This window comes from Pangasianodon hypophthalmus, chromosome 30 (genome assembly GCF_027358585.1).
Source record: "Pangasianodon hypophthalmus isolate fPanHyp1 chromosome 30, fPanHyp1.pri, whole genome shotgun sequence".
NCBI classification, from domain to species: Eukaryota; Metazoa; Chordata; class Actinopteri; order Siluriformes; family Pangasiidae; genus Pangasianodon; species Pangasianodon hypophthalmus.
In genome coordinates, this window is record NC_069739.1 from 3,850,437 (window position 1) to 3,872,333 (window position 21,897).

Genomic DNA, 21,897 nt, shown 5'->3' on the forward strand with positions numbered 1-21,897 from the left:
GCTAACAAGTAAGTGACAGTTAGCATAACAGTTTAGCATCCATCCACCAGACATCCTGATTGTCCAGGTCCATGTTCTAGAGGGAGACTGTGGAGGAATTCAGCTCTCAGAGGGAATAAGAGGTGTTCTGTCACTTCACGATCTGCAGCCGCCTTGAACTACATTCCCCAGAATCCACCCTGACATCACAACACGCCAGAGTCTGACTCCATTTCCCATCAGCCTCATGGACTACAAACCACATCAGATGACTCAGTCACGCGCTATGATTCAGACACCACATCACATGACTCAGTTCTTTAAGCTGTTATTAGTTGGGATATTAGTGTTTGCTTAGTTGAACCCTAAGTTTGCTAAGTTGAATCAGCTGACCCTTGTTATTTGACTGTGATTTTGGATTTACACTTTGGTTAAGTAGGTTGGTTAACAGGGTGTTAATGAAAAGATGATGAGAATGTTTGAGGGATAAAATTTTCTCCTGAGACACACTGAGATGATCAGTTTCCTGTCCTGTTCCTCCATCAGAGTTCACACAAGTCCTCAGTGAATATATATAATAATGCAGAGAAATGCAGGTCACACAAATAGTGGTGAATTGTAATAAATTAAAATGAGGCTTGATTTTTCTCTCTCTGTCCATCATTACTTTTCCTCTCTCTGTCCATCATTCAATTGTTTAGAGTTGGAGCAGAGTTCTGTAACACACAGGAATCAGTGTGAGAGTGTTTAGGCTTTTCCTATAATGATGGTCTGAATCTGAAGGAGGGTTAGAGGGAGAAGAAATGGTTAATAAAGGAGTCTTTGTGCCCCCTCCCTTTCTCCCTCCCTTCTGTATATATGTATATACATGTGATGCCGGGCCTGCAGCCCACACTCACCAAAGCAGACACTCCCCTCGCACGACAGCAGCCGAGTGCTGAAAGGACAGCTCCGTTTCAGACCCCCGCTTGTTGTGGAAATCACAGGAGCACGTGGCTGCAAGCCGTAGAGATGGCATGAGGAGTTGTACTGTGATGGCTTGGGACTGCGATTGCTGTGGTGGCTTTGGGGCTGCGGTTGCCGTGAGCGGTTTTGCACTCGGGTCTGCATCAGTGGACAGTGTATAGGTTCAACAAACTGTAAGCTATGCGTGTGTATTGCATGCAATGTTTATGAAACACGTAGCCTGTTTTGTCATAGATAAGAATTATAAAACTGCTGCAAAAGCACTATAAATTAGTCAAATAACTTCAACAACAATAAGAAAATAAAACCACACGCAAATATAAAACATTTTCATTTACACAATGAGTGAAACCTTTTGGCAATAAGTAAAACTATTGCACAAAACGTCTCCAGGTTACGCATGTAACCATGGTTCCCCGAGGGAACGAGACGCTGCGTCGAAACGCTATGGGAACGTCTTCAGCGTGACCGTGCTCTGAATCACATGTTTAATCAGTCCAATGGATGGGCGAGACGTCACGGGCGGGGTGACGTAGCGACCCGGAAGCATAAAAGCCCGAGCGGCAAACGCTGCGCTAGCTTCTGAGAAATGAGGCAAGCGCGGCAGGGATGCCGGAAGTGTGGCACTGAGACGCAGCGCCTCGTTCCCTCGGGGAACCATGGTTACATGCGTAACCTGGAGACGTTCCCCTTCAGGAACTCGAGCTGCGTCGAAACGCTATGGGAACGAGTATGCCCACGCCGCCAGACTTACAAATCCCTGACTAGTGTGGAAAAGGCACAGCTCAAGGCAAAAGGACAGAAGAGCCGGCAGTGGCTCGCATATCCAGGCCGTAGAACCTGGCAAACGTCAGGGGCGTGGACCAACCCGCCGCGTTGCAGATGTCCTGCATGGACACACCTGCCAGAAAGGCCTTCGAGGCCGCCACAGCTCGGGTAGAATGAGCCTTGACCCCCAAGGGTGAGGGGAGACCAGAGGACTCATAACCCAGGGAAATGGCCTCCACAATCCACCAGCTGAGGGTCTGCTTGGTAGCAGGAAGACCCCTCTTCGGGGGACCAAAGCATACAAGCAATTGGTCCGCCCTCCTCCACAGGGCAGTTATGTGGACGTACGCATCCAGGGCTCACACTGTACATGTACAGTTAATCTTCCGATGGTCGGGCTCCCGAAAGGGAGGAGGACAGAAGGCCTGCAGCACGACCGGCCGTGGTGCCGAGGAGGGAACTTTTGGTACGTACCCCGCTCGGGGGTACAAGAACGCTTTGGCCAACCCAGGCGCAAAGTCTAAGTAAGAGGGGGCCACAGAGAGGGCCTGAAGATCCCCCACTCTCCTAAGAGAGGAAATAGCCAAGAGAAAGGCAGTTTTCAACATCAAAAGACGGTCTGAAATCTCCTCTATAGGCTCGAAGGGGGGGTTTACAGAGAGCCTCTAAAACCACGGCCAGGTTCCAAGGGGGTTGTGCCCCCTCAGAGGCCACACCCACAGCTTCCACAACTCCGGGCGACATCCTTCGCCCCCCACCTGTGAGAGGAGGTCCCTCCTGACGGGAATCTCCCATGGAGAGCCATCGAGAAGGGAAATCAGGTCCGAGAACCATACTCGGCCCGGCCAGAACAGGGCTACTAGCAGCAAGCAGACCCCGTCCCGGCGCACTCTCTCCAGAACTTCAACTCCAACTCCCGCCTCGGCCACGTCTGTACCATAGCATCCAGTCCTAGGGGAGCTGGATGAGTCAGAGAGAACCAGAGGTGACAGTGCGACGTCTCCTGAGTCGCAAACAGGTTGATCTGAGCTCGACCGAACACCTACCATATCTGCTCCACCACCTCAGGGTGGAGTCTCCATTCCCCGGGGATCAGCCCCTGCCTCGACAGGGCGTCTGCTCCCGTATTGAGACGGCCAGGGATATAAGCTGCTCTCAGCGAGAGGAGCTTTCCCTGGGACCACACAAGGATCTGGAGCGCCAGCCTGTAAAGGGGGCGCAAGCGCAGACCTCCCTGGTGGTTGATATAAGAGACCACTGCCGTGTTGTCGGTGCGCACCAACATGTGGCGACCTCTTAGGTCCGGGAGAAAGTGTTTCAGTGCTAGAAACACGGCCAGCATCTCCAGGCAGTTGATGTGCCAAGTGAGATGGCGGCCGCTCCACAGACCACGGGCAGAGCGGCCACTCATGACCGCTCCCCATTCAGTGAGAGATGCATCCGTCGCTAGCGTTACGCGGCGACAAGGAGCTCCCAGCACCGGGCCCTGAGACAAGAACCCAGGTTCCCTCCACATGTCTAAGGCACGCAGGCACCTCCGCGTGACCTTGATCATGCGGAGCGGGTTTCCCCTCAGGGAGAACCCCCTGGTCTTGAGCCACCACTGTAGGGGTCTCATGTACAGCAGGCCAAAAGGTATTACTTTGGACGCAGCTGCCATCAGACCCAGCAGTCTCTGAAACTGCTTCACAGTGAGTGACCGGCCTTCTCTCACTCTCGCGACTGCTGTGAGGATCGACTCGATCCGAGCAGGAGACAGGCGTGCCTGCATGGTGGTCGAATCCCACACCGCGCCCAGATAAGTGATTCTCTGTACTGGAGAAAGCACACTTTTCTCGGCATTTAGTCTTAACCCCAGCTCCTTCATATGGGCGAGAGCGACATCTCGATGCCGACCCGCCATCCGCTCCGATCGAGCTAATATCAACCAGTCGTCGATATAATTCAGTATGCGGATGCCCCGGAGTCGCATAGGAGCCAGAGCAGCATCCACACACTTCGTGAAGGTGCGGGGTGAGAGTGCTAGGCCTAACAGAAGAACCCGACATTGGTAAGCTTCGCCCCCAAAAGCGAACCTCAGGAACTTCCTGTATGAGGAAGGATGGAGATATGGAAATATGCATCTCTTCGGTTGATCGTGACAAACCAGTCCTCGGAGCTGATCTGAGACATGACCTGTGTTACCGGGAGCATCCTGAACTTCAGTCGTGCGACTGAGAGGTTCAACTGCCGCAAGTCCAAAATGGGACGCAGCCCTCCACCCTTCTTGGGAACAATGAAGTACCGGCTGTAGAGCCCGGACTCTCTGTCGCGAGAAGGGACCACCTCGATGGCCTCCTTCCTCAAGAGAGTGTGTACTTCCTGTTTCATTACCAGAGCCTGCTCGGGACCCACCACAGTGGGAAGAACCCCGGAAAAGCGAGACGGAGGAGAGCCGAACTGAATTCTGTAGCCTCTCTCTGCAGTACGCAGGACCCATTGAGACACATTCGGCAGAAGTTTCCACGCTGCCAAATAGCTCACTAAGGGGATCAGCCTCTCGTGACTGACCTCTGGTACGGCGAGAGCGGCTAGCTTGGTGCCCTCGAGCGGTGAACCGACAGGGAACGACCAAACTAGCTGCTCCGAAGGCCTCCAAAGAGGCCACGAGCCTCCCAGACCCGCTACGTTCCCGGGAGAGAACTGGGAGAAACGCTCGCCGGAGACTGCTGCGCCCTGAAGCACCATAGGTGGCAGGGTTGGCAGACCGACCTCCCGAGGGCACTGAGGCGAGACGGGCACCGCATAATGAGGTGTACACCGTCCCGCCCCAGAGGGGCCCGCCCTCAGAAGCCCTGGGCCCAAGGCCTCAGGGCTTCTTAGCCGCGGCCCTCCTCGCCAAAAGAACGGTCCTCAGATTCGTCTCTGTGTCAGAGTGACCGGCTCTGTTTCTGTGCCTCCCTGTGAGAGGAGGCAGTACAGGGAGGGGGCTGCCCCCGCCCAGCAGCCCCACGAGCCAGAGGGCGGTGAGGGAGAAACCGCTGGAACGCCGCCACCTGCGTACGAGCCTGCTGGTACCTGTCGACGACGGAGCTAACAGCGCCGCCGAACAGACCAGAGGGCGCCAGCGGGGCGTCCACGGCCCGCCTGAGCTCTGTCACGAGCTCAGATGGCATCTCCCCGTGCTCATCCAGCTCCTTGAGCAGGTCGGCCTGGTACGCCTGTAACACCTCCATGGTGTGCAGACCCGCACCAGCCTGACCCGCTGCCGTGTACGCCTTGCCCACCAGCGCTGAGGTGGTCCGCAGCGGCTTGGAGCCTTCAGAGACGAAGCGGCACCAGGGGACAGATAGCTAGCTAGCGTCTGTTCAACCCTGGGCATCGCCCTGTAGCCAGTATGGTCCAGCCCTGCCACGTTAGCAAAGTAAGAGGAGGCGGGACTGAATAAACGGGCCGAAAAAGGCCTCCTCCGTGACCTCAACACCTCGGTGTGGAGGTCGGGGAAAAAAGGCAGGCTCTGGCGTGGAGGTGGCGGTTTACTGCGCAGGAAGCGCTCATCTAGCTTAGAAGGTTGAAGGCGTTCCCATAGCGTTTCGATGCAGCTCGAGTTCCTGAAGGGGAACTATTGCTTTGTGGGGGTTCTGTTTCACAAAACCACAGAGTTTCATTGCACTCTGGGATGCTCTCGGAAGTCTTGGTACCTGCATTCTTTTTTGCAACCATGTCTCACCAGTTGAAGGCCAAGGTTCTGGAGGAAATGTTGACGTCTGTAAGGACTAGCAGCTTCCCAACCTGGAAACTTTGCATTGAAAACAACTTGTGCATTTATGGTAGCAAGGTTGAGGCAATTGTAGAAATATGCCAAGGGCCAATGATTTGTACTCCTCTGTACACTGTAGCTGTGGCACAGTTGGCCCACATGGTCCACAGCGCCCTTTGTCTTGTTGTAGTCTAGAATCATCACAGGCTTCCCAGACACCTCATCAACCTTTTGTTTGTCATGGATGCTGGATACAAGGGCAACCACCTTGTTCTTTTCTGGCACATAGGACACCATGGCTTGATTTCGGAAAAAACAAACAGGCTTGATCCCACAGGTCTCCTCTTACAGGCACAAAACGAAGGCAGAACCTCTGGCTTGTTTTTTACACACTGTTCCCAGCAAGGTAATTTGTTTGCAGAGCAAATCAGCTGTGAGTTTTGCAGCTGTGACATTTACTCCAGAGTTCAGAATCGGCTCTACCAACTTCTTCATTACGCTCTCTGCCAATCCTGTGCATCGCTGATCACCTTCATGGCCAATGTACGGTAGCCCGTTGCAAGTGTATGCAGTTGCAACGTCACACATCAGAAACAGCTTCATACCGTATTTTTCCGGTTTTTTGGGCATGTACTGCTGGAAGATGATTAGCAATCACTTGTAACACTTCTACCAAGTTATAACCTCAGAGGAAATAAAAATAAATAGAAGTAACGTGGTTTGTTACTGTTTTTGTATCTCTTTATATTATCTCTTTACTGACTGCAGCATTTATAGCAATCAAGTGTATATTATTATTAAAGGATTAGGTTTTCCAGAAATGTTTTTTCCCTGTAAATGTTTTTTTTTTTCTGAGTCACAAACCAGGTTTAATAATGGCGCTAAGAAGTAAGAGACGGTTACAGCTACCAGTCTAGCATCGTGCAAAGTGCATGTCTAAATCATCACACATTCACCTCAGAAACATTGTCTGTGTCAGTAAAACAGTTTGTACAACAGTTTTATAAAAGTCAGCAAAGATACCTGTCTGTTTCTCACTTGACAACACCAGAGGTCCATATCACAAGAATACTAGGCCACTTCTGGATCTGGAACTGATACTCCTGATCAGCTGATACTCAATACTTCCTCATTTATCCACGGTTTCTGGTAGCTCATTGCAACATCTTGGAGACGTCTGCATTTCTGAGACTCTACACTACCACTCTTGTGGTTTTTCTGGTTTCTGATAGTTCTCGATTGTTCACTTTTGTATGCCATTATTTTTTACCACCCTCTTGTTTTGATGGCTGTTTGTTGTCCATTTGGTTTTGAACCCGTTTTTAAAATTTTCCCAATTAAATTTATTCTCAAAAAATACCGCCCTTGCACTGTGCAATCAGTTACAATACTATATTGTTAGTACAACAGAATAGGTTAAGCTAGTACATAATAAAACACTTTCAGTTAAGACAAGACACAAATGAGCAGTTGAAGGATCAAGGGCCCAACAGTGGCAACTTAGTGGTGCTGGGATTTAAACTCATAACCTTCCAACTGTGAACCACTGAGCAACCACTGCCCATTAGCTACTATAATGACATCACCAAAAAAGCTCCAACCAAACACACAGTCAATAAGAGACATGAACACAGACAGTATGTTTTTATTCATTACTACTAGGACTGCATCAGAAAAGTTCAATATCACTGATTGCACATGTGAATCTGTTTATATGGTGAACACTACCTTGTAAAGGGTTTGTTCACTGAAGATAAGGTTCAAATACATGAAAAATGCTTAAATACAGGGAACAAATTCAAAGTAACAAGACACTACCCCTCTCCATTTCTCTCTCTCTCTCTCTCTCTCTCTCATACACACACAGAACTAGGAAGTTCATTTAAAAAGGAAACAAAACTCAAAGCACTGCACTCTCTATCTCTCTCTTTCTCTCATTCTGTTTTTCTCTGTCTCGCCGTCAGTCAGTGTGTGAGTGCAGGAAAATGGCCGAGACCAGTATTTCAGTAGATCAGCTTTCAGTGGATCAGTTCATCTGTCCAATCTGTCTGGATCTACTGAAGGATCCAGTGACTATCTCCTGTGGTCACAGTTTCTGTAAGGTGTGTATTAATGACTGCTGGGATCAGGAAGATAAGAGCGGAGTTTATAGGTGTCCTCAGTGCAGAGACACTTTCACTCCAAGGCCCGTTCTACGCAGAAACAACATGCTGGCTGAAGTGGTGGACAAACTGAAGAAGACTGAAGTCCAAGCTGCTTCTCCTGCTCACTGTTACGCTGGACCTGGAGATGTGGAGTGTGATTTCTGCAGCGGGAGAAAACACAAAGCCGTCAAATCCTGTCTGATGTGTCTGGCCTCCTTTTGTGAAACTCATCTGAAACCTCACTATGAAGTTCCTGCTTTGAAAAATCACAAGTTAATGGAAGCCTCTGGAAATCTACAAGAGAAGATCTGTTCTGAGCATGATGAAGTGTTGAAGATCTACTGTCGTACTGACCAAAGCTTCATCTGTTATTTGTGTACGATGCATGAACACAGAGGTCATGATACAGTCCCAGCTGCAGCAGAAAGAACTGAAAAACAGGTGAGAACTAAACACATTTTTAAAACCAATTCTAATTTTACTCATGTCTACAATCAGTTCTTTTAACCTGGTTAAAAATTACTTGAAAAGTCAAAAACTTTTTTCCAATTGTGTATTCACCAGAAAATGTTTGAAATGTATTAAAAGATTATTAAAATGTAATATAACATCACTAAGAGAATGTTACATTTATGCTTGCTCAGTGTTAGACGTAAACCCATCCGACACGTGAGTGAACATTTCTGCTGACTTTGTGACATTTGACAGAGAGAGAGAGAGAGAGAGAGAGGGAGAGAAACAGAAACAGAGAAATACTCGCGGTAAAGCAACTCACATTAGAAAAGTTTAGCTTGCAGTTGCATTTTTCTACCTGGGATGGTACAATTCCCAAATCTTTCATCCTGCAGCTTTAAATAGGCCGCTCTAATGAAGAGACAGAAGCAGTTAATTAACAGGGTTATATAGGAGGAATAAAAGGGGCATCTTTTATACACTAACACAATACACACTAACTGTATAGAACAGTACATACAGTACATACAGATGGGGCAGATACAGGAGGAAGTGGAGTAAAAAAAACAACCCTAATACAACTAAATGTTCACAGAGTGAGCTAAAGGAGGAGCAGATGAAATCCCAGCAGAGAATCCAGGAGAAGCAGAAGAAGGTGCAGGAGCTGAAACAGGCTGTGAACACTATAAAGGTGAGCAGTGAGCAGAGACAGAGCTGCTCCTAGAAACACACACAACATGGACAACCAGTCATTTAGAGTCCCAGTAAGAGAGGGAATGATAGATGAGCTTTAAATCTTGTGTGTGTGTGTGTGTGTGTGTGTCTCCTAACAGCTGAGTGCACAGACAGCAGTGGAGGACAGTGAGAGGATCTTTACTGAGCTGATCAGCTCCATGGAGAAAAAGCGCTCGGAGGTGACGGAGCTGATCAGAGCTCAGGAGAAGACTGAAGTGAGTCGAGCTGAACAACTCCTGGAGCAACTGGAGCAGGAGATTGCTGATCTTCAGAGGAGAGTCACTGAGCTGGAGCAGCTTTCACACACACACGATCACATCCATTTCCTCCAGGTAACACTCACTGTCTGATCCACACACACACACACACAAACACACACCTGTCTGTGTAATCACATGTATATTTCTCCACCTTTCTCTTCTCCATGATGTTTTTTCTTTCTCTCTGTAGAGTCTCCAATCTCTCTGTGTGTCTTCTGGACGTGAGGACTCACCCAGCATCACTGTCAATCAACATCTCTCATTTGATGGAGTGACGAAATCTCTCTCTGATCTGAAAAAGAGCCTCAAAGAATTCTGCCAGGAGGAATTCATCAAAATCCCTAAACATGGTGAGAGAAATTGTCCTGCTGGGAAATCTTTACTTTCTCTGCAGCATGGTAAAGAGATTCTACTATTAATAAAGTATAGAGGACACACACACATTTATTCACACACTCCTACAAAGAGAGAGAGAGACAGAGAGAGTTCATAAGTCATGTGAATAATGTAGCCCGTATCATGTCCAATGATAACCAGACTATAGTTGGGTTCAAGCTGTAGTTAAATTTTAAAGTCTTATAATATTCAGTGAGTAGTCTGAACTCGGGTGTATATAAAAAAAACCACACGTTTATTATCCGAAAACACATGAAACATATACCCCTGAAGATTAACTACAAACGTAGTAGGTACACCTAGGTTAACCGCGAGGGTGCTGGGCCCCCTAATTCACTTTAGCCGCGCAGGGCTGAACATTCACCTAGAACTTAGCAGAGCAAAATGGTGTGACCACACTCAAAGATAAACTCGGTTAATATACACCTTTACAATACATGCGCATGTATTAAACAAAGAAGCCGGCATTTACATAAAATATCCCCCAAAATAAAACGTTGCAGGCCTGTTAATCGTCCTTTGACAAAAAAAATAAAAATAACACTGTCCTTTACTCACGGTACCGTAGTCCCCGTCGGAAACAAAGGAAAACCTCGCGCGCTCTGTACAAGGCTGACTGCAGATAGCTGATGACTTCGCTCCCCCGTAGCCGGAGGAACCACTGGCTTTCCAGGTCATCAGGGCGCTATCCGGGCTGTGTGGCTCCCACGCTGGCTACACTGTGGAACCGCTGACTGTACGGAAGCCAATGTTGCTAACCGTGCCGCTACTTACACTTCAAATATAAGCATGCCCACGAGTCACGTTGCACTTCGTTAGCTTACTCAGCTACTGGAATGGGACTTCTCTTTTTGTTTTGTTTTTTCCCGCTCTTGCTCAAAAAAACTCCGCTGCCCAGCCTCGCCAAAACAAAATGCCGGAGCTCCTCCTCCAAGTCTCTCACCTTCTCTCCTCCCGTCATGCGAATGTTTCCGGTGCATAGGCCATATCCTTCCCATCCACCAACCAATGACATGCCCCGGTTGTCTCATTTCACCAATAGGGACTTGTGAATAATATGCAATTACACACACCATACAGTGCAACAAAGTTAATATGATTCCGGTTATTTTCTAATGAAATATATTTTTTTACCTCTCATTATATATTTTAAATGTTTAACACGGGTTTCTAAATACATGAACTGTACATTACTTGAATTTGGAATTACCTAACCCCATTAGTGACACATTAAAGAAACAACCAAGGGAAAAAAAACAAACCTCAGTAACACCTGGGTTACAATAACATTTATTCAGTCATAACATTTATTCTGTAGGCTTTAGTTACCAAAGTTACCTTTATTTATTAATAAAGTTTATTTCTCCATCATTCAGAAGGGAAAAAAATCTCATTTAAATCCCACACCTAGAGAATGTGTTTTCTGAAATAAAACGCTGATTAAACATCAGACACAAATTCTATCACTTTAAACTGTTTCTGTCTTTTACAGCACCTGATTTTTCCATCTCCATTTTGTTTCTGTCTCTACAGCTGCAGCAGTTCAGATGATTTTACCCTCAGAACCAAAGAGCAGAGAAGATTTTCTGCACTGTATGTGAAAAACACACACACACACACACACAGACAAAATGTTTCACCCTCCACATAAATATATGCTGTGATTAATATCTAACATTCACATTTTTCATGTGTTTAGATTTCTGTGATCTGACTCTGGATCCCAACACAGTAAATTATAACCTCATTCTGACTGAGAAGAACAGAGCGGTGACGTACAGTGAGATAAAGCAGCCGTACTCTGATCATCCAGAGAGATTTGACTCCTACAGTCAGGTGTTGTGTAAGGAGAGTGTGTGTGGACGCTGTTACTGGGAGGTGGAGTGGAGCAGTGAGAGATGGGTGTCCATGTCAGTCTCATATAAAGACATCAGCAGGAAAGGACGCGGTTATGAGTGTTGGTTTGGAGGCAACAGTCAGTCCTGGAGTCTGTGGTGTTCTTCTTCTTCTCTCTCTTTCTGGCACAACAACATTAGGACTGATCTCAGACTTCCATCATCCTCCAGAATAGGAGTGTATGTGGATCAAAGTGCAGGAACTCTGTCCTTCTACAGCGTCTCTAACACGATGAAGCTCCTCCACAGAGTCCACACCACATTCACTCAGCCTCTATACGCTGGATTCTTGCTATTTTATGGATCAACTATGAGATTATATGATCTAAAATAAAGTGTCTGCTGTTGTATGATCAGTAATAAAATGAACATTTCATAAACATTGTCAGTTCATCTCTGAGGCTCCCTCATGGCAGTCAACGAGTTGCCAATCCCTTATTGTGTTTGTGTTTAATCGGTAATTGTGTTTGAAATGTAATAGCTAGTTTCAGCCATGTAGGATTTGAAAATTACAGTTATTTTCTGTCTTATACTGTATGTTTAAAACGTTGCTTTTTCTGACTCTTAATCTCCATGTAATCTCTCTGTGTATCTCACTCAGCAGTGATATTTTACACTCTGGTTATTGTGCGTTACAGCAGCAGCTATTGATATAAATAATGCTGAGATGGTGTGGAAAGCGGCACGTAGGAGATTGAGCTCTTTATTCCAGAAGCAATGGAGTAGTTTGGGTTTAAAGGTCTTCTTCCAGGAGACAACAGCAGTGGCTCTGAATGATGGACATGATGAAAACAGTACAACTCTGTGACTGTAAGTGTGAATTTAATATTCATCTAAAGTGGGTGGAAACTACACTAATAAGGAGTAGATGAAGCGGAGTGCACTGAATTTTACAGTAGATCTAGACAGACTGGACAGTTGAACTGGTCCTGATCTAATGAAATACATGAGATTCCCTGGATGGTTTATGAAAGTGCTCTGATGTGAGGAGCGAAAACTTGCCCCTCTAATATCTAAACATGAGGAGATTGTCTTGGACATTTTCTCATCCTCTGAACTGTACAACATCTAGCGTCACATCTGAGAGTGAGATTATGTTATGAAGATGTGTGTTGATCCTAGTGATACTTTTGGAGATACTGTTTGTCATTAATATTCATATATAATACTGAATCAGAGTTGTGTTGCTCTGAATTAAGGCTCTAACACTGTTATAATTTCTGTTAAAGAGATATACATAATATCAGATCTACCAGTTTGTCATGATTTTTATTAATATATATTGATTATGTTATGTGCTACCAACAGCCTAAAATGAAATGTGCCCTAAGAATATCCTATTGTGATCAGGACTGTCAAGATTTTTTATAATCATTATTAATGAAAGTTATTTCTTTTATTAATTATAAAATGTGGCTATCCGGATGCTTCATTGCATTATGTTTTTTTCAAACTTTAACTCTTGAAACTATTTGAACGCTATATATGAGAGTATTGTTCATTATATTACACTATTATACTATTGCTAGATTTATGGTGGCAGAAATGTGATTAGTAAACAGAAATAATGTTAATGAGAAACAAAAAGGCCTGAGTTAAATTGATCTGTTAAAACAAATATTATTTAATTCATTAAATTAATAATGCTTGGAGTTGGTTGTCTAACTGGCTCTGTACTCATTCACTGTTTTAATAAATCACTTCATCTTTTTATCACCATGATGTCTGGTTTACTGTGCATGAGTACAGCTGATTGTACAAATACACAGAGAACGGTATCAGGTTTTACTCTAAAGCCTCTAGCATATCTAAAGGTATATCTTAAGTCAGTGTAAGAGTTATAATTAGGTATTTTAGTAATGGTCAGATCTGGACTTAAGAATGACAACTAGGAGTTAAATAGGAAGTACATATTTCCGAGCTAGTAATACAGTGGTAAAACAGTAATAAAAGTAAAAAAAGGCTCCTACCCTGAACTGAGACTTAGTATGTATAAGGGTTTTCTGGATTTTGCTAAATAATTTGGTTTGTTCACAAAAAAACCCCAACAAATTTTGTTATAACATTCCACAAAGGTTGTGATGAATAATTTAATAATGTTAATCAAAATTGGAAAGTTGGAAAATTACATTTGCAATAAAAAAAAAAAAATCAAACACTGGTAATTATAGCAGTTCTTTCATATAATACAGGTATTCACAAACAATAATAGTCACATTTATATAATCAAAATCTCTGTTCACAAATACTATAATCTCTATTATGATTATATTAATGATCATTTGTATCACTTCAACAAACTTATAATGTAATCTCAGAGGATAAGTTATGAATAGAAGTAAAGTGTTGTGTTATTCTGTCTGTATCTCCTTATATTATCTGTCTACTGAATATCAATTATAGCAATACATCAAGTGTATAAATTTATTAAAGTATTAAGAATTCCTCAAATATTTTTCTCAGTAAATGTTTTTTAACTGTAAATCACCAGGTTTGATAATGTAGCTAACAAGTAAGGGAAAGTTAGCCTAAGATTTTACATAGTGCAAAGTGCGTGTCACCAACATCCTGTTACAAGCCAACAGCCTCAGACCCTTGTAGCCTGTCCTGATAAAAATGCCTAGCTCAATGCAAAGCTTTTCTTCTTCAATGCTTCTTGTATTTAAAGTTTTGATCACTGAATTGGCCTGCAGTGATAATCTCTCAGCATTCTCACTTATCTTTCCTTTTACTTGGAAAATCACGTAGCATAATACGTAACATGCATCACATAGACCAATGTCTGACATGTCTTAGCAAGATCCTTCCTTTACTTCCATAAGAGAGAGAAAGAACAACACCTCACTCCAACACGGTGAGTCTCACACAGCCTTATGTTTGTGCTATCAACCTCCTCTTCTGTTCCACTCTGTCATGAAACTGCATATATATCATCTCAGCTGCTGAGCACAAAGCCACAGATGAGTACATCTCATAAGCTCTCAAATAGGGATATATTTGTCCCTTCACATCACCAGTGTCAGCCAAATTCATGTTTATCTGTTACGCCCTGAGAAAAATAGGGAGAAATAATCGCGAGTGATACTGTGATGTTTCCTCAGTGAGAACATTTACTCAGATGTCTTTTATTAAACACACTTAACAACTCACATTCACAACAGATCGGTTACAGTAGTGCATATAATTCCTTTGTGTTGCAAATATTAACCTACAACCATATGCAAAATTTCCCTGAAACATTTCTCATTCTCTTCCCCAGTAACAGTAAATGAAATATTAATACGGCTAAGCATACTCTCACAAAACTCATAACAGTTACGAAATAAACAATATGGAACATAATACAAAGTACATGTGCGATGTTAAAGTTTACAGCATAGGGGAAATCACATTACACAGCCATGTGTTCGGCCCGGCCACCATGTGCTTCGCTCATATACACGCATTAACACACTCAGTGAAACTTTACCCTTTCTCGTTCAACGATTACATACACATACTCTTAACATTCAAACTCATTTTAGAAATGTATTATAATCATTTTAGTGACCTAATACCTGAGAAAAATAGGGAGAAATAATCGCGAGTGATACTGTGATGTTTCCTCAGTGAGAACGTTTACTCAGATGAGGAAACTCTCGCGATCTCGCCTGAGAAAGTGAGTCGAGACATAGGCGGTGGATCCCAGACTAACGGATCAGGTCTCTTTTGCCGATCACCACCTATTCGGCCTTCCTTGTAATGAGCACGACAAAATAAAACAATTATTTAATTGACAATTACCCCATTCCATTCCCACCTCTTTCGAACACAATTAATGTTATAACGAAATTACTTTGTACATTAAACAAAATATTGAACAAACTGAAATATGACTTTGTATATTGAACAGAATTATGACCGTATTAACTTTGTCTTAATGTTAATGTCTGTTGGGTAGTGTAATGAATACTATGAATACTACCCGTTACATATTCAAAAGAAAGAAAGGTGCTCCAACCTTACATTAATTACCGAGGATCAAACCAAGTGACTGTCAAGTACCATTATCCTCTGCCTCTGTTTCCACCAGTCCTCAAACAGCTTAAAGAAGCCTGTATTTTCACCAAACATGATCTCTTAGCATCTGTGAGGTAGATGAGTGTTAAACAGGCTTCAGCACCACCTCGGGTCACTATGAATACTGCAGAATGCTGTATGGGCTCAGTAATGCCCCCCTCAGTGTTCCAGGCCCTCACCAGCTCATCTTCTGCCTGATTTGCTGGAAAAATTCATCATCACTTTGATTGATGATATTCTTATTTATTCCCTGCCAGCAAAACACTTCAAGAAATGTTTGACTGTTAAAGGAGAGATGTGTGAATTCTATGTGCCCAAGGTCATGTACTTGGGATACATTATCAGTAAAGAAGAGATGTTCGTGGACCAAGCCGAGGTCAACATGGTGAAAAAATGTCTTGTTCCAAAGTCAGTTGAGCCATTTCAGAGGTTTCTGGGATTTGTTAAGTTTTACAGATGTTTCATTTATGGATTCAGCTCCATAAAAACTAAAACTCACTGTATGTATTGATTATACTTTATCTTCCATTCCCAAGAGAGGAGGTCACTGTTCATGGAGAAATAGGAGAATAGAGCAGGTCTCACACTGAGTTACAACCTAGAAGAGACTGTGCTTGATATTTATCCTGGTCACAATACACCCAGAGCTCACTTTGTCACTCTGCCACACAATTAACCTTCATCATCTTGAACGATTTACTCAGAAAAAATAAAGATTTAAAGATTTGCTTATATAGTCAAATCTTAGATTCACACTGTTGAGGAGGAAAACTGTAGTATCTCATAGAGTGTCAGGGATATGGCACAGAATAGAGGAGCTGAGTCCCAGCACGGGACATCCTCGGTCCACTACTTTGTCCAGAATTTCACATCAGATATCCTGATTGTCCAGGTCCATGTTCTAGAGGGAGACTGTGGAGGAATTCAGCTCTCAGAGGGAATAAGAGGTGTTCTGTCACATCACCATCTGCAAACGCCTTGAACTACATTCCCCAGAACCCACAAGACGCCAGAGTCTGACTCCATTTCCCTTCAGCTTCATGGACGACAAACCATGTCACATGACTCAGTTATTTAAGCTGTTATTAGTTGGGATATTAGTGTTTGCTTAGTTGAACCCTAAGTTTGCTAAGTTGAATCAGCTGACCCTTGTTATTTGACTGTGATTTGGGATTTACACTTTGGTTAAGTAGGTTGGTTAACAAGGTGTTAATGAAAAGATGATGAGAATCTTTGAGGGATTAAATTTTCTCCTGAGACACACTGAGATGATCAGTTCCCTGTCCTGTTCCTCCATCAGAGATCACACAAGTCCTCAGTGAATATATATAATAATGCAGAGAAAGGCAGGCTACGCAAAAAGTGATGAATTGTAATAAATTAAAATGAGGTTTGATTTTTCTCTCTCTATCCATCATTACTTTTTCTCTCTCTGTCCATCATTAACTTGTATAGAGTTGGAGCAGAGTTCTGTAACACACAGGAATCAGTGTCAGAGTGTTTAGGCTTTTCCTGTAATGTTGGTCTGAATCTGAAAAAGGGTTAGAAGGAGAAGAAATGGTTAACAGAGGAGTGTTTATCACCTCTCTGTCTTTGTGCTCCTCCCCTCTCCCTCTCTCCAGCTCTCTTTCTCCCTATCTGTCTCTCTCTCTCTCTCTCTCTCTCTCTCTCAGATATATATGTCTATACACTTACTCACAGAACCAGAAAGTTCATTTCAGTGAAAACAATACTCAGAGTGCTGCTTTCTCTCTCTCTCTCTCTCTCTCTCTCTCTGTCAGTGTGTGAGTGCAGGAAAATGGCCGAGGCCAGTATTTCAGTAGATCAGGATCAGTTCATCTGTCCAGTCTGTCTGGATCTACTGAAGGATCCAGTGACTATCTCCTGTGGTCACAGTTTCTGTAAGGTGTGTATTAATGGCTGCTGGGATCAGGAGGATAAGAGCGGAGTTTATAGCTGTCCTCAGTGCAGAGACACTTTCACTCCAAGGCCTGTTCTACGCAGAAACAACATGCTGGCTGAAGTGGTGGAGAAACTGAAGAAGACTGAAGTCCAAGCTGCTTCTCCTGCTCACTGTTACGCTGGACCTGGAGATGTGGAGTGTGATTTCTGCAGCGGGAGAAAACACAAAGCCGTCAAGTCCTGTCTGATGTGTCTGGCCTCCTTTTGTGAAACTCATCTGAAACCTCACTATGAAGTTCCTGCTTTGAAAAATCACAAGTTAATGGAAGCCTCTGGAAATCTACAAGAGAAGATCTGCTCTGAGCATGATAAAGTGCTGGAGATCTACTGTCGTACTGACCAAAGCTTCATCTGTTACTTGTGTACGATGCATGAACACAGAGGTCATGATACAGTCCCAGCTGCAGCAGAAAGAACTGAAAAACAGGTGAGAACTAAACACATTTTTAAAAACCAATTCTAATTTTACTCATGTCTACACTCAGTTCTTTTAACCTGGTTAAAAATTAATTCAAAGTCAGAAACTTTTTTCCAATTGTGTATTCACCAGAAAATGTTTGAAATGTATTAAAAGATTATTAAAATGTAAAATAACATCACTGAGAAAACCTTAAATTTATTCTTGCTCAGTGTTAGACATAAACTCGTCAGACAGGTAAGTGAACATTTCTGCTGAGTGGGTGAGGCAACACACACATTTGACAAAGAGAGAGACAGAAAGAGAGAGAGACAGAGAAATACTCTAACTCACATTAGAAAAATTTTCTTCCGCAAGTAGCTTGCAGTTGCATTTTTCTACCTGGGATGGTACAATTCGCAAATCTTTCATCCTGCAGCTTTAAATAGGCCGCTCTAATGAAGAGATAGAAGCAGTTAATTAACAGGGTTATATAGGAGGAATAAAAGGGGCATCTTTGGGTCTGGCATCATCATCCAGGCTTTTACAGCTTAAGCTTGTGCACACAGAATACAACTAATAAACACGCACAATACACACTAACTGTATAGAACAGTACATAGCAATACACACACAGATGAGTATAAACAAACACACGCACATTACCCACTAACTTTAAGGAACAGACACAGCTGAGTAAAACATGGTAAACTTATTAATAGTTAAACCTCCTGAGTGGTGCAGCAAAAAAACATTCACCTTACAGTCAGGAGATGATGAGTTTAAATCCCATCAATGCTGTACACCAGCACGACTGGGCCTGCTCTCTCCTCTGTCAATTACAACAACATTAGCCTTGTGGGTGTGAGCTCATGTATACAGATGGGGCAGATGCAGGAGGAAGTGGAGTAAAAAAATACCCTAAAACAACTAAATGTTCACAGAGTGAGCTAAAGGAAGAGCAGATGAAATCCCAGCAGAGAATCCAGGAGAAGCAGAAGAAGGTGCAGGAGCTGAAACAGGCTGTGAACACTATAAAGGTGAGCAGTGAGCAGAGACAGAGCTGCTCCTAGAAACACACACAACATGGACAACCAGTCATTTAGAGTCCCAGTAAGAGAGGGAATGATAGATGAGCTTTAAATCTTGTGTGTGTGTGTGTGTGTGTGTGTGTCCTAACAGCTGAGTGCACAGACAGCAGTGGAGGACAGTCAGATTATCTTTACTGAGCTGATCAGCTCCATGGAGAAAAAGCGCTCGGAGGTGACGGAGCTGATCAGAGCTCAGGAGAAGACTGAAGTGAGTCGAGCTGAACGACTCCTGGAGCAACTGGAGCAGGAGATTGCTGATCTTCAGAGGAGAGTCACTGAGCTGGAGCAGCTTTCACACACACGCGATCACATCCATTTCCTCCAGGTAACACTCACTGTCTGATACACACGCACACACACACACACACACACACACACCTGTCTGTATAATCACATGTATATTTCTCCACCTTTCTCCTTCTCCATGATGTTTTTTCTTTCTCTCTGTAGAGTTTCCAGTCTCTCTGTGTCTCTTCTGGACGTGAGGACTCACCCAGCATCACTGTCAATCAACATCTCTCATTTGATGGAGTGACGAAATCTCTCTCTGATCTGAAAAAGAGACTGGAGGAATTCTGCCAGGAGGAATTCATCAAAATCCCTAAACATGGTGAGAGAAATTGTCCTGCTGGGAAATCTTTACTTTCTCTGCAGCACGGTAAAGAGAGACATCGAATTTGCCAAAAACACACAGAGACTTTATAGTCATTAGTTACCAAAGCAGCTCTCTGCTCGTGCTCATGTTAATAATAAAGTTTATTTCTCTGTGACAAAAAAAAATCTCATTTAAATCCCACACCTAGAGAATGTGTTTTCTGAAATAAAATGCTGATTAAACATCAGACACAAATTCTATCACTTTAAACTGTTTCTGTCTTTTACAGCACCTGAGTTTTCCATTTTGTTTGTGTGTCTCTACAGCTGCAGCAGTTCAGATGATTTTACCCTCAGAACCAAAGAGCAGAAAAGATTTTCTGCACTGTACGTGTAAAACACACACACACACACACAATGTCTCACCCTCCACATAAATATATCCTGTGATTAATATCTAACATGTTCACATTTGTCATGTGTTTAGATTTCTGTGATCTGACTCTGGATCCCAACACAGTAAATTATGACCTCATTCTGTCTGAGAAGAACAGAGCGGTGACGTACAGTGAGATAAAGCAGCCGTACTCTGATCATCCAGAGAGATTTGACTCCTACAGTCAGGTGTTGTGTAAGGAGAGTGTGTGTGGACGCTGTTACTGGGAGGTGGAGTGGAGCAGTGAGGGATGTGTGTACATATCAGTCTCATATAAAGACATCAGCAGGAAAGGACGGGGTAATGAGTGTGTGTTTGGAGGCAACAATCCGTCCTGGTGTCTGCGGTGTTCTTCTTCATCTCTCTCTTTCTGGCACAACAACATTAAGACTAAACTCAGAGTTCCATCATCCTCCAGAATAGGAGTGTATGTGGATCGCAGTGCAGGAACTCTGTCCTTCTACAGCGTCTCTGACACGATGAAGCTCCTCCACAGAGTCCACACCACATTCACTCAGCCTCTATACGCTGGATTCTGGATGCCTTATGGACGATCAACTGTGAGATTATGTGATCCAAAAGAAAATATTTAATAGGTGTAATATAAGTAATTTATTTTAGATTTCCTAATTTTCATTTATTTTAGATCTTCTTCGTCTGTCTTTTAGGAGATTTTAATGTTATAAATGTGAATGCTATATAAAAATGCATATCAGAACCTTTTTTTAAAAAAACATATCCATTATAGTAAACAATTGCTGTAACTTGCTGGGAAATCCTTTTTTCACATTTCAAATTTAATTTTTGATCTTTCCAGTTTTGATTATTATTATGAGAATAATGTAACACTTCAACAAACTTCAGTAATGCCCCCCTCAGTGTTCCAGGCCCTCACCAGCTCATCTTCTGCCTGATTTGCTGGGAAAATTCATCATCACTTTGCTTGATGATATTCACATTTATTCCCTGCCAGCAAAACACTTGAAGAAATGTTTGACTGTTAAAGGAGAGACGTGTGAATTCTATGTGCCCAAGGTCATGTACTTGGGATACATTATCAGTAAAGAAGAGATGTTCGTGGACCAAGCCGAGGTCAACATGGTGAAAAAATGTCTTGTTCCAAAATCAGTTGAGCCATTTCAGAGGTTTCTGGGATTTGTTAAGTTTTACAGATGTTTCATTTTTGGATTCAGCTCCATAAAAACTAAAACTCACTGTATGTATTGATTATACTTTATCTTCCATTCCCAAGAGAGGAGGTCACTGTTCATGGAGAAATAGGAGAATAGAGCAGGTCTCACACTGAGTTACAACCTAGAAGAAAATGGGCAAGTGTAGAAAGCAAACTAGGAGATATACGAGAGACTGTGCTTGATATTTATCCTGGTCACAATACACCCAGAGCTCACTTTGTCTCTCTGCCACACAATTAACCTTCATCATCTTGAACAATTTACTCAGAAAGAATAAAGATTTAAAGATTTGCTTATATAGTCAAATCTTAGATTCACACTGTTGAGGAGGAAAACTGTAGTATCTCATAGAGTATCAGGGATATGGCACAGAATAGAGGAGCTGAGTCCCAGCACGGGACATCCTCGGTCCACTACTTTGTCCAGAATTTCACATCAGACATCCTGATTGTCCAGGTCCATGTTCTAGAGGGAGACTGTGGAGGAATTCAGCTCTCAGAGAGAATAAGAGGTGTTCTGTCACATCACCATCTGCAAACGCCTTGAACTACATTCCCCAGAACCCACCCTGACATCACAACACGCCAGAGTCTGACTCCATTTCCCATCAGCCTCATGGACTACAAACCACGTCACATGACTCAAGTAACACACTATGTCTCAGACACCATGACCCAGTTCCCTGTCCTGTTCCTCCATCAGAGTTCACACAAGTCCTCAGTGAATATATATCATATTGCAGAGAAAGGCAGGTCACACAAATAGTGATGAATTGTAATAAATTAAAATGAGGTTTGATTTTTCTCTCTCTGTCCATCATTACTTTTTCT

At 43.4% G+C, this 21,897-nt stretch overlaps 1 protein-coding gene across 1 annotated transcript; it reads left to right on the forward strand.

Moving 5' to 3' along the window:
* The first annotated feature begins 7,405 nt into the window (after nucleotides 1–7,405).
* On the forward strand, nucleotides 7,406–21,849 carry LOC113528980 (uncharacterized). The gene is made up of 13 exons (XM_053231629.1): nucleotides 7,406–8,037; nucleotides 8,645–8,740; nucleotides 8,883–9,116; nucleotides 9,235–9,394; nucleotides 10,974–11,033; nucleotides 11,140–11,664; nucleotides 15,652–15,779; nucleotides 16,941–17,783; nucleotides 18,698–18,793; nucleotides 18,936–19,169; nucleotides 19,295–19,454; nucleotides 19,766–19,825; nucleotides 19,926–21,849. Exons 1-13 carry the CDS (start codon nucleotides 7,438–7,440, stop codon nucleotides 20,465–20,467), a joined length of 3,738 nt encoding a protein of 1,245 aa, XP_053087604.1. The 5' UTR covers nucleotides 7,406–7,437; the 3' UTR covers nucleotides 20,468–21,849.
* Nucleotides 21,850–21,897: the final 48 nt, after the last annotated feature.